Raw genomic sequence first — 12,394 nt, 5'->3', positions numbered from 1 at the left:
CTATTCTACATTAGCCAAAAGTTTGTTGCAATCAGCTTTTCCAATATGGTGACTGCACTGTTAGGCTTCATAACGCATCTTCAGAAACCATGAGTGATGTCACTGAGACTACGTCAATGGTGTAGATAATCTATGTGTTTCAAAGGCTGAATCTATTAACTGAACAACACAAAAGAGATTAAGCTGATTAATGGAGAGTGGAAATAATCCTTTGTTTTGATCCTGGATGTCACACCAACACCAACATTCCTATTTTGTTAAGATGTATGAAAACAGACCCATGGTTGAAAATGAGTTTCATAAAGTTGACATTTCTCTTACTCCACATGCCTTTCACTTCTGAGTAACACACCAAATGTAAACTTTGATGTCCTCACAGTCCTTGAAAGCTCAATGCGACCAGCCACCAGGATTGTCAATTTCATCGAAAACATGCTAATGCCTTTCTCTGTTTATCCTTGTTCTTACTCCCCAGAGCTCAACTCGGATCCATCAGCCGCTTTTCTAAAAATCTTTCCTGAAAACATTGTGTGTGTGTGTGGACGCTCGTGTCTGTTTGTGTGTGTGTGGCTGCCCAGGGATTAACTCCACACCATTTAAAACCAGTCTGATAATCTATCAACATATGGCCGTGAGTAAAAACATGAATATGTTATCTCCTTCAACTATGCAAAACATTATATATCCCCTAATACTTCAGCTAAGACCCTTCCATATTGAAATGGGAGTAGTGTTGCATCAGTCAACACAAACTTGATGATCAGAAAAGCACGTAGATATCAGATTAAAAACAACCATCCAGGGACGATAAGCCTCTTCTCAATAAGAGATAACATCTAAGAGTAATCACAATAACATACATGATATTTTTATCATTTCAGTTTCATCTCACTGTCAAGAAGAAACCGATACAGGATGAATTTTGTGACTGATATCAGCAGGGATTGTGTGTCTTACCTTTAGTGGCCAGCCTCAGACACTGAGTCTTAGTTTCCTGAAGGATAAAACAGAGAGATGTTAAACGCACAGATCCAAACACACACAAACAAATAAAAGTGGTCAACAAACATCTCACTGCCAATATTTTTAGTTTTATGTTTATCAAGAGTACTTTAACTTGTATTTAGATTCCCAAACCCACAGAAGTCATAACTTCTGCACTTCAAGCTGTGATGTAACTGGTGCGTCAGTTTTTAATGTGTAAACACAGCATATTTACTCATAGCAGCTCACAGGTTTCCTGTGTGCTCAGTGTGTCTTTACATGAATCAATATTTATTCACCCTCTCTGTGCTGCTAACAGCTTGTAGGTAGATGTTGTAATTCTTCCTTGGTGCCAGCGGAGGATTCCAGAAACCCTGAGGATTAAAAAGAAAACATTAATCTTACATGAGGCAAAATAAATTCCTGATATCTGTGGCTGGTTTCACTTAAAACCTCTCAGGAGGAACTCTTTTCTGTCCTATTTGTGTTTCTTTGTGTGTAACTTAATGGGACAACTGATCAGAGACGTGTGCTTTTTAGCGAGATGATTGAAACATGAACATAAACCAGCTGCTGGCTACCTCACAAAACAGAGTATAGACAGTTCAAAGGGCAGAAACAGCAACTTTTAAACTCACAGACTACTTCCTTGCATCGTATATATTCCCAGATCATCATAAAAAAACAACATTTCAAACTCTTCTGCCAAAATGTTGAACTATTCCTTTAAGGATATTCAGGCAGATCGACTAAAACGGTGAAAAAGATTTCAGATTTGTTCTGTTCATTGATCTTTTGTGCACATCAAGGATCTATGAGCCTTTTGCAAAGTCATTAGTCACATTGCTGCACTTGAAATAACTCTAAATCAAGCACACAGGACAAGGAGAATGTACTAGATATCGATGTAGAACAAGACTTTAAAATTTGCATGGCTTAACATCTGGGTTTTGCAGCCTTGTTGGCCCCAAGAGAGAGACCAAACTTGCATTAGAGTATATCATTACAACCTAAACCCACTCCCCCTTATCTGTTACCTTTCCTGGGAGTTCACCTCTCTACTTCTACATCACAGGTGAGAGGTTTGGTCCTCTTTCTATTTGATCTCTGTTTTCATTTCTTGCTGCACTCCGTCCAGAATCTATTGCCCAGATAAAAAGACTCACCTGATACGTCTTGTTGTCTCCCACGGTGAAGGGGAGCGGCTCAGGCAGGTTGCTGGGGGACAGCTGGGCGGCGTAATAATATGGAGATCCACCGCTCGATGCACTGTGGTAGGTAACCGGAACCTGAGGAAGAGAATATGTACATATAAAAAATGTATAAGTCTGTAAAGCTTTCTTACAAATACAAAATAAATTGAGTTTGACTTTCTGCAAATAAGAGTCAGATTTAGAAGAATTAAGATCCAAACAGTAACAGAAAGTCTTAGTAATGTCTTTTAGAGTTACAATCCCTGTACATCTCAGAGGTTTAGAGGGTTTTTCTTGTTGGATGTATGTAAAACAGTTTCATAATCACCTCATAACAGTCAGATGAAGCTTGTCGACGGGTCCGCTGAGGATTTACTTCTTCCACTACGATCTGGTATGCACTAGAGAAGAAAACACAAACATGAATAAGCTTTGTATCAACTGTTTTTTCTTTTTCATTCATGCACAAAATCTAAAATTAAAGATCTAATTCCAGAATTTAAGGTTGCTTTAGATTAAAGCTCCTGTGAGAAGGGTTTTGGCGCCCCCTGTGGACAAAGGTCTTTGCTGTTTTTGTTCCTTACATGTGCTTCTTGACAAAAACAATCTCATCCCGCTCTGTTTTGATCATCAAATGTATCATTGAACGGGAATCTTTGCCACTGATCATGTGAAAAAAGGCTCTCAGCAGTGCAGTTAATCTCTTGGTCTGACACCTATATCCTGCCGCTGCTTTTTCAGACATTAACAAGTACTCAACAGAAAAAGTAACTCTACTTTTTCACAGTACTGTTTGCTTTCTGGGGTCATAAAAAGACACCAATATTAATTTCAGTCTGTTTCATAACCAGCTTAAAATTCCTCACAGGAGCTTTAAGGATAGAAGCAATATTAAAAACAGTCACATACTAAAGGTAAGAAACACACAGCCTGTCCCTGGGTTAGGATTTGTGTAACAGTAGTACCTTATTGGTGCTCCCTTGGCCTGAGCAGGTTTCAAGAGGACGGTGATGGTTGTTGCAGTTTCATTCAGGAAGGCCTCTGACCCGTCATACTCATCTATAGTCGGGGCTGAAGAAAAAACAAGTCTCAAATGATTAACTTGCTAACTATTCAAATGTTGCACAGAAGAAAAATAATAGATTCAACTTATTTCTACCTGAGATATTCGTTGTCACATTGAGCGTTGTTGCAGGACCGAACCCTTTGGAGGTTGATGCTCGTATAGAGAGCTGATACGTGACCCCCGGGTGAAGCGTTGAGAACAGATGATGGGTGGCATTGGAGGGCAGAGACACAGTGAGTCCTGGTCGTTGAAGAGGCACTGAAGGGTCATATGAACGCAGGCCGCTGTAGCCGATCTGAGGTGGAGGAAAAAGGAATCTTAGTTTACAATTTCACCCCACTAAGCATGTTGCTTCATGCAACAACTATGCCAGCTTGTTCTGCTTATTGTACCTCATACTGTATGATGATCCCATTTGGTTCGGTGGGTTCCTTCCAGTAAAGAAGGATCCTGTCTTCAAATGGAGTGGCTCTCAGCGACTGACTGGGAACGTAGCCTGGAACTGTAAACACACACACACACAAATTCAAACAGTCATAGAAGCTACAGAGACAGTCCATCCATCAAATAAAGGCATTAGAAGTCGACACATGCAGCTGTGTCCTCCTGATCAATGTCCTCCAACAGTATAGCTCAATGGTTTCCTTGTTGGCTTTCTCAGAAATGTCAGACATAATAGCGACGTACGATGGTTCATTAATTCCCAACATCCTCAATCTAGTCAACAATTACTTTTGTTCTTTTCTAATTATTACTTTGTTTCACCTCCTAACAGTTACACTTCATTTATTTAAGTACCTTCATGATGAAAGCTAACAAACAGAGAACAAATAAAGCACTTCATACCATCTTCATCAGTTTGTATGACGGTCTCGTCACTCTCTTTCCGTCCCTCAGGATTGGTCAGAATCATCTTCAGACTGACGTTGGTGTAGGGCGGCAGGTTTCCAACCAGGTGGCGTGGTGCTAAGAAGAAGAAGAAGAAGAAGAAGAAAGAGTAATTTAACATTGTTTTTTTTAAATTACTGTTATTGATCATGTAATTACTCAGCTAACTGTGTGACCTCTTGATTGTGTCTGCTCAGGAAATTCCAATTATAAGTGGACAAGATTGGTACCAATGCTTGAGGACGAATTCTTAAGTACTGCTTTATAACTGTTCATGATAGCGTTATTTCTATTTTTAGATGTAATTTCATGTTTGTTTATCAAATGTTGTTGATAGCATTGAGTCAAATAACTTATAAAGAGATGTTCGACACTCCTTCTAATATGAGTGAGGATGAGCAGTCCAGAAAAATGACAAACTAAAGCCTGCTTTTCACTTCTGTGTTGAATCTACGCCTTAGCATAACCTGTAGGTTCACGCAGCTCTGTACCGTAGAAGCATATGCAAGCCTCTTCAAAAATTTAATTATGCATTGAAACAACTCAGATCACAAGTCCTGTGATTGGTCCGCTTTGTCCGGACGCTTATGGTATCATCTCTGTCCCCTCTCATTTTTCTGCACTGATTCAGCAGTCGTAAATTTAGTCTCTTGTCTTTTCTTGTGTGCAATAATTGCAGCAAGATACTGTAGCTATGTGTAGGCCACTACAGCATACCTTCGACAGAGTCAATGCATGGGCTTAACACAGCAGATATTTTAGCTAGCCTTTGAAAAGCCATTTCATTCAATGGTTATAAACACATTTTATCTAACAGCTTTTAAAATGATCTTTGATATGTGGAATATGAGTATTTTATAATAATGTCATATTGAATGTCTGGAAGTAAAACAGCAGTGTTACTTAAGGTTAGAAAATGCCATATAAATAGATAAAGTGAACATTACCTTTAGGGTCCATGTCCAAGCAGTCTGCTTTGCTGCGGTTGTTGGCGGTCATGTAATGGTAGCAGATGGTGACATTAAAGGTGTGACAGCGAGTGATGTTGTAACCCAAAGATTCCCAGTCCACCGCTATCAGACGAGATCTGGTCTCTGCGATCTTCAGCCTCTTTGGAGTCCGCATCGGTTCTGCAGAAGAAGGAGAGCACAGGAAAAAGAGGTTTACCAAAATGGCATGTTGCAGATTTCTGACTTTTTTCTCATCTACCGTGAGGATATGTCGTGTGTTCTTTCAATACACATACTCGCCAATGAAGGGAAAAACTGTTAATAAAACTTGAGTTAACTTTTTATAGAAGAAGAGAAAAAAGAAGAGGAGTGCTGACTAAATGTTTTTACACAAGATGAAACAGGGTTTTACAAACATTTATCCCTCCTCCTCATCATCACCATTCAACCATTAGTCAAATGCAATAACTCCTACTGGGCACGTCTTCAGCTCCCATCTTTTATGTGTATTCAAGACTGTAATAGTCAATATAATCTACCTTCTCTCCTTCCGGCACAGACTTTAATTACCTTAACTGGCTCATTTAACTGGATCAATAACCCCCCAGACCCCACCCACCACTATAGAGGGACACACACACACAAACTCAGAGGCATGCTGCAAAGAGAAACCAAACCTTTCCTTATCTGCTCTATTAGACCACTTTATCTCAGGCACCACTTTCTCAGGAATTTAAAACCATTAAGGTGGACCGGGTCATTCTTAAGGGCTTCTCTTCATGCTGCTATTCATCTACCTGAGTAAGTTGCTGTTTTCTGTGGAGAAGTCTGTAGCAGCTACACACCTCCATAGAAGAGAGAAGACTACAGTTTCTCTCTAAGTGAAGCAGATATGATTCAGTCACAGAGGCTGTTATTAGTCTTGAACAAATATCACTCAATCCACAACGATGTTACTGTTTCATCTTCAAGGGTTAAATAACAATGTGAACATCTGTCTCTGGGTGTTTAGATAACTGTGGTTACAGAGCTAGGAGCCACGTAACAGCTCCATGCTTCTTAAAAGTAGTTTTCAGCAACATTATGTGTAGTTTTTTGTCTTCTAATGGATGCTTTATAAGGGCCGGCTCTTTGAAAGCATTGGCCTCTTGATTCTGCCAAGTGAGTCTGTTTTGATTGAGTGGGGAGCCTTCAGACACTCGATTACACTGACAAAACAGAGAAAGCGCCTCACTAGCCTCTGTTTTTGTTTTATTTTCAGATTCGGCCACATTTTTTTAATATTTTAACCCCTCAACGTCACAGTTTATGAGAACTAAGTTTTAATTCTACAAAAATGAAGTCTTATGAGAAAAAAAGTCAGACATTTACGAGATTAGAGTTCTAAATCAGCAAGAAAGGAATCGTAATTACAGGCTTTGATTAATCTGTATGCAAAAAAATGTATAAGAGCATATCAGAAGAACAGCCATCTCCCTGCAGTAAAATGAGGAACGTTTATCATCTGGTGAAGTTATACAAATCAGTGGAGGACAAACAGCGGTTGCAGAAGCGTACACAGGCTGCCTGTTAGCCTGCCCGTCTTCATAATGACTCGATTTCTTACACAACTGATTCAGAATCCTGATTCATACATGTATACATGACAGTATAATGCTGAAGAGATTCAGAGAGGACTCAGTTTTTTATGAAACCTACAAAAGTAGAACTTCACAGGATAGTTTAAGTTACTTATTTAAGCGCAGGCAGCCGTCTGCTTTTGGGTGCTCCCCCTTCAAAATAGTGACAGACCATGTGGCAACCTCCGGTCTCCAACTATGAAGCACATGCGGAAGTGTTATAAACTGCAATTCATTGAGAATCCACTTGAGGTTGGCTGCAGAAACACCGGAAACCACACAGACACCAATTCAAAGAAGATGATCTTTGCAGCATTAATAAACATGTTTACAGCCTGGTTCAAAAAACGGCTTGGCTCTACGTAGCTAATTTCTCTATCAGCACACGCTGTACGGGTTTTTTTTTTTCTAACGCCACGGCTCAGAAGATATTAAGATTATGAGTTTTTGCCCAAATAAGGACATTGACTCCAAGGCAGGAACACATAGCTGTTGGCTAGGAGGCTCAAACTCCGCCTCTTTACCTCACACTCTGCCTGATTGAGTTCCGCATTTCCAATATGGCTGCCGCCGTTGATTGGCTTCAAAACAGCACTCGGGAACAGATGGGTGATGTCACGGAAACTACGTCCATATATTTATACAGTCTATGTGGCAGACAAACCGAAAAAAAAATTAATTATCGGACATTAACGACTTTATCCTTGAAAATCTATGGCAGATTTTTGTAAATTTATGGCTTTATTTACGACTTTGTTCTAATCTTCTTCTTCTGTAATAGCCTGGTGAGTTTTATAACATTTACATAATTAGTTAGTTAATCATAATGAATATATATAAGTAGCATTTTCTTTTAATGGTGTACTGAGTGAAGCTGGAGCCACAATCTTAAAGACTGTCAGGTTTTTTTAATCTTTGACATTAAATCATATTCTGGAGGCAGACAAAAACTATGACAATACTTCCTTCTGACACTCAGAGGAGAAGAAGTGTGGGGTAAATTAAATTTAAAGATGAGCATCTCAGAGTTCCTCACATTAGAAGAGTAATCAAACAAACAGTTACCTCCTATCACTGCAGTAAAGACACCATGAGGCGAATTTAAAATGAGATCGAGCTGAGAGCTTTCTTCAGTAAACACCAGCTGATTTGATGCGTTTGACAGCTGAGAGCACAGGTTATCATCAGATTAGGCTCAATGCAGTCAATACTAAACATGCCTTGATTAACTCTGATATTGATCGTGTAGATTGGCCCTGGACATCCGCAGACTAAAGAAAAATCTGTTACCCAGCAACCAGAACAAATTTAATTAAAAGTTTTGTTTGTTGTTCCTTGACGTGAAGAGTCGTCGAGCAGAGTGATCGTCACTCTGTCACCTGTTGTTTTTCCTTCCTCTGCTGTCTCTGCCTCTCTGTAACACACTTGCTTCTTTATGTGCGTCCAGACTTTTTTAATAAAACAGCTCACCTTAAATAGAGATGCCAGTCTCTCCCTATCCTCTTCCTTCCTTGCTCTCTGTTTTTTTTTTTCTTTTTTCTGGGTCTTCCTCCCTCAGAGGAGACAACACAAGGACACAAACTTGTCGCTTCTTCTGACAACCCATTATCTGCCCGTCACTCACACACACACGCACACACACAGAGAGAGAGAGAGACGCAGGGATGCTCTCACACTCGGTTATTACCCAAATACACACACATAGGCTTCAGGTTGTGACAGAATGGAGATTAAATCTGGGGAGAGCATGTACAGGTTCCTGTTTATGTGTGTGTGTCTCCTCAATAAAACTTCCCATAATAAGAAAGCACCGTCAAGGGCAAACACAACTTTTGTACACACTCATGCACACTCACACACACAGAGCTGTAAATACAAACATGTTCAAGTTTGCTAAGTCATTTAGATGTAAATGGCTCTCTAATAAAGCAACATGTGAGAGAAAATGAGGAGCAGGAAAAAGACAGAGGGGAAGTGAGGGTGTGAGGACACCAGTCAGGTAATTGTCAGCTGGGCAAATATTATTGCTAAACTGTGTGTATGTGTGTGTTAATAGCGGGGGAGGGGGGTCAGAGCATTTCATTTTCACTTCAACCTGTTATTGGATGGTTGACATTTAAACAGCGCAAGAGGGAGACCTATTGCTTCCTCTGCCTGTCTCTCCCTCTATTTCTGTCTCTTCCTCACACGTCTCGGTCTCTTCCTCTTCGTCTATCTCAACCTTCAAATCAATACTTGTGATCCTCGCCATAAACCGGGCTATTACACACACATGCACACAAACACGTGCACACAAACACACACAGTCAGGGCAGTGTAATAAATTGTATTGATTTGAAGGCTCTTGATGCTAACAGTGCTTTAGGTTGGGAGGCTCTTCAACATGGAATTAAAACTTCAACTTAAATATATGAATGGATGACTATAAAAACACACATACAGAAGGACATACACACACAGCTAGGCATAAGTCCACCCAATTTAATTCCCCTCCTGCTCACCCATAATGCATTGCTGCTTATGTATGTTTATTTTTAGGTAGTAAAAGAAGAAAAGGTACAAAAAGGAAGGAGGTAAAAACATTAGAGATAAAGTAAAAAAAAATTGAAGGCAGAATTTAAAAAAAAGGTGCAAAGAAAGATAAGGGAAATGTAAGATGAAAAAAGAAAGGGATAAGGATAGTGACAAAGAAGAGAAAGAAAGAAAGAAAGAAAGAAGGAAAAAATAAAAGAAAGGAAAGAAGAAAGAAAGAAAGAATTAAGAAAGAAAGAAAGAAAGAAAAAAGAAGAAAGAAAGAAAGAAGAAAAAAAGAAGAAAGAAAAAAGAAGAAAGAAAGAAAGAGAATAAATAAAAAGTAATGAAAAAAGAAAAAAAAGAATAAAGAAAAAAGCTAACAAAAAACAAGGATAGGAGGAAGAAAAAGAGTAAAGATGAAATGACAAAGAAAAAAGGAAACAACAAATAAAATCAGAGGAAATGAGAGAAAAGACAAAAAGTAATGTAAAAGAGAAAATTAAGAAAGATGGAAGAAAGAATGAACAAAAGCAAGAAAGAATTAAGGGAAAAAGAAAGAAAAAAGAAAGTAAGAAAGAAAGAACAGGGGGGCAAAGAGAGTAGCATAGAAAATGTGTAAAGAGGAACCAAAGCAGTGTGTGGAAACATGAAACAGGGGCTGCAGGGAGTGAGGGAGCAGGGAGAGAAAAAGATGAGAGAGGGAAAAAGAGAGAGAGAGAGATGCTGAGAGGAGGAACGGAGAGAGACGATAACTAGTTTGGAACGCGTCCAGAGTCAAACGGGACCAGGTCCAACGGTAAACCACAGAGGCTGCCTTGTCCCTCTCTCCCCTCCTCCGGTAGACAGACAAACGGCTGGATTCATGTCAGAACTAAAAGGCTTTGTTCTCCACAGATGGAAGCTTTGAAAACAACAACAATACCAATAAACACCAACAATAACACCGAGGACAGCGAGCTTCATATCAGCAGAATCCAGAGGTTGGAATTAAAGAATGGGAAACAAAAGGAGAAGAAATTACACTAAATGAAATATAACTAGGCTAAGGGCAGAAAATAAAACCTGTCCCTCAACATTAAGCATCAGGAAGAGCCAAGAAATGTTAAGTAAAAAGAACAGAGGAGGAAAAAGAAGCTTAAAGAATAACAGAGAAGAAGGAAGGAAAAGGGAGGAGGATAGGAGGGAGGGAGGGAGGGAGGGAGGGAGGGAGGGGGAAACAGAAAAGGTTGACAGGAGATGCAGCTAAATCCAAGTTAATCTGTCCAATTAGTTCTCGGTAATCCCTCCACTGTCATGAGGAAGACAAATGAAACTCCGGTTATTCATTCAGTGTCAAACCCTCATTTTCTCCCTGCATGTCTCCGTCTCTCCAAGGGCCAGATTTGAGCAAAATGAAAGGTGCACATTTGCGCTGCAGCATTCATTCAATTTGCACTCACGAGCATTTTCTAATTTGCCCATGCAGAGGCTTATAATGCAACTGGCAACCGACTTAGATTGTGTCACAGGGTTGGAGGAATGGTATAGATGTTGATGTGAATGTAGGGATTCATTTGACAGAAATCTGTGAGTCAGAAAGATGATTGGAGAAAATATCTGTCAAAATATTTACAGGCAGGAATTATCAATCCTGAAATCACCCAAAAGACTTTTAAGGGTATGAGACAGGAAAAACATTACAGGACATGGACGATAGGAATCTGCACATGCAGTCAACTAAATGATTGAATGATGTCAACCCTTCTAGTTGGCACCAGGATAGTACACTAGTTGGATAAACTAATTATCACTACATATATATTATATATTTTTAAAGTTATATGTTTGGGGCATTTTTGCCTTTATTTGATAGGACATCTGAAGAGAGACAGGAAATGTGGGGAGCAGAGAGTGGGGGGAGACATGCAGCAAATGGCCGAGGCTGGGAGTCGAACCCACGACCGCTGGGACAAGGACCATAGTTCTGTATAAGGGCCTTGCGTTTAAACTGCTAGGCTAATGGCACCCCAGGATTATCAATATTTTTATAGTCGTAGGCCCAAAGTGCAGATCACATGTTGTGTCTAAGCTGTTGTGCAAATTCCCACTACTAGCAGGGGCTGTAGCTCCAGTTAATGGCTACTGCCCATAGACTGTAAAAAGAATGGACGTCATCTTGCTCGGCTCGAAGTGAGGCTGCCGCAATGGCAGCAAACGGCAGCAAATGGCTGCTCCCCCTAGTGGCTGGCTCTAGTATTGGTCAAAAACTCTGTCTCCTCCATTCATTTAAATGGGGCTGCGGTCAGACTCAAAAAATTAAATACACGTCATACGAATGTTTCTCACATCCGTACGCTGTGGTGTTATGTAGTTATTTGACTGTTTTGTGTTCAAGGCCTCTTTTACTGAAAAGTTTCTTTTTCGTTAGATATTAGAGGTTAAAAAACGGGGTTTTACATCCGGTTTGCTTTGATTTATTGACAGCTGCCGTAGAAAAAAACTCTGTAGGACTTTGGGCGCTACGCTGCAGGGCAGAGCTCGTTACCATGGAAACACGCAAATTCCCTACTGCGCAGACTCTGGCTGCAGAAAATTTACAAGGTGGCAGCGTTCTGGAACGGGATAATTTGGCTTCAAAACCATACAATGGGAAAAGGCGGAGCAACGCTGTCCATTATATATACGGTCTATGATACTTCCAAACATGTATAGCATTAAAGGAAGCATCGCGTAGCATGGTTTTGCCGTATTCTGATCTAGAGAATGGAGACTTAGTTGTGTGTAAGCTGCATCTAGTTAAACTGCCATAGACACACTCAAACTGGGGCGATGTGTAACCAGCACAGGCACATGGACGTCAACCTTCAAGGGGGCCTGGTGATGTTAGCTCAGCTAATTTTAGCCACGTTAGCTAGCTATTCTCGTCCCAATTTTAACAATCAGAGATAATTATCTGTGCAAATCTGTCCCTTTTACATTGTACAGTGAAACTTGAACTTTAGAATGCACATGTACATGTTATAAAACTGCCTCACTCTTGACATGCACATGCACATGCACGAGAGTACTGCGTCTATTAATCTCTTTGCTGCTATTACAGGGGTCTGACCCTTAAAGCATCATAGTGCTGACTGTGTGTGTGTGAGTGTGTGTGTGTGCTCTGACATATATAAAGAAGTACATATGATATATTGTGTGATC

The 12,394-nt window shown here is 40.1% G+C and overlaps 1 protein-coding gene across 4 annotated transcripts in view; it reads right to left on the bottom strand.

Annotated features, from left to right (window-relative positions):
* ptprk (protein tyrosine phosphatase receptor type K) overlaps window positions 1-12,394 on the bottom strand; it is a 153,008-nt gene that overhangs the window by 34,221 nt on the left and 106,393 nt on the right. For all 4 annotated transcript variants that reach the window (XM_034699506.1, XM_034699508.1, XM_034699509.1 and 1 more), the window contains 9 exons: window positions 5,079-5,261; window positions 4,090-4,209; window positions 3,636-3,745; window positions 3,337-3,538; window positions 3,143-3,248; window positions 2,506-2,578; window positions 2,151-2,273; window positions 1,284-1,358; window positions 958-994 (listed from right to left, as the gene is read on the bottom strand). In XM_034699506.1, the coding sequence (XP_034555397.1) occupies window positions 958-994; window positions 1,284-1,358; window positions 2,151-2,273; window positions 2,506-2,578; window positions 3,143-3,248; window positions 3,337-3,538; window positions 3,636-3,745; window positions 4,090-4,209; window positions 5,079-5,261 (1,029 nt within the window). The remainder of the gene's footprint in view (window positions 1-957; window positions 995-1,283; window positions 1,359-2,150; window positions 2,274-2,505; window positions 2,579-3,142; window positions 3,249-3,336; window positions 3,539-3,635; window positions 3,746-4,089; window positions 4,210-5,078; window positions 5,262-12,394) is intronic.

The sequence above is a fragment of the Notolabrus celidotus genome, chromosome 13, assembly GCF_009762535.1.
Source record: "Notolabrus celidotus isolate fNotCel1 chromosome 13, fNotCel1.pri, whole genome shotgun sequence".
Classification (NCBI taxonomy): domain Eukaryota; kingdom Metazoa; phylum Chordata; class Actinopteri; order Labriformes; family Labridae; genus Notolabrus; species Notolabrus celidotus.
Note: the sequence above shows the minus strand (reverse complement) of the source record. Positions and strands in the feature narration are given on the sequence as shown.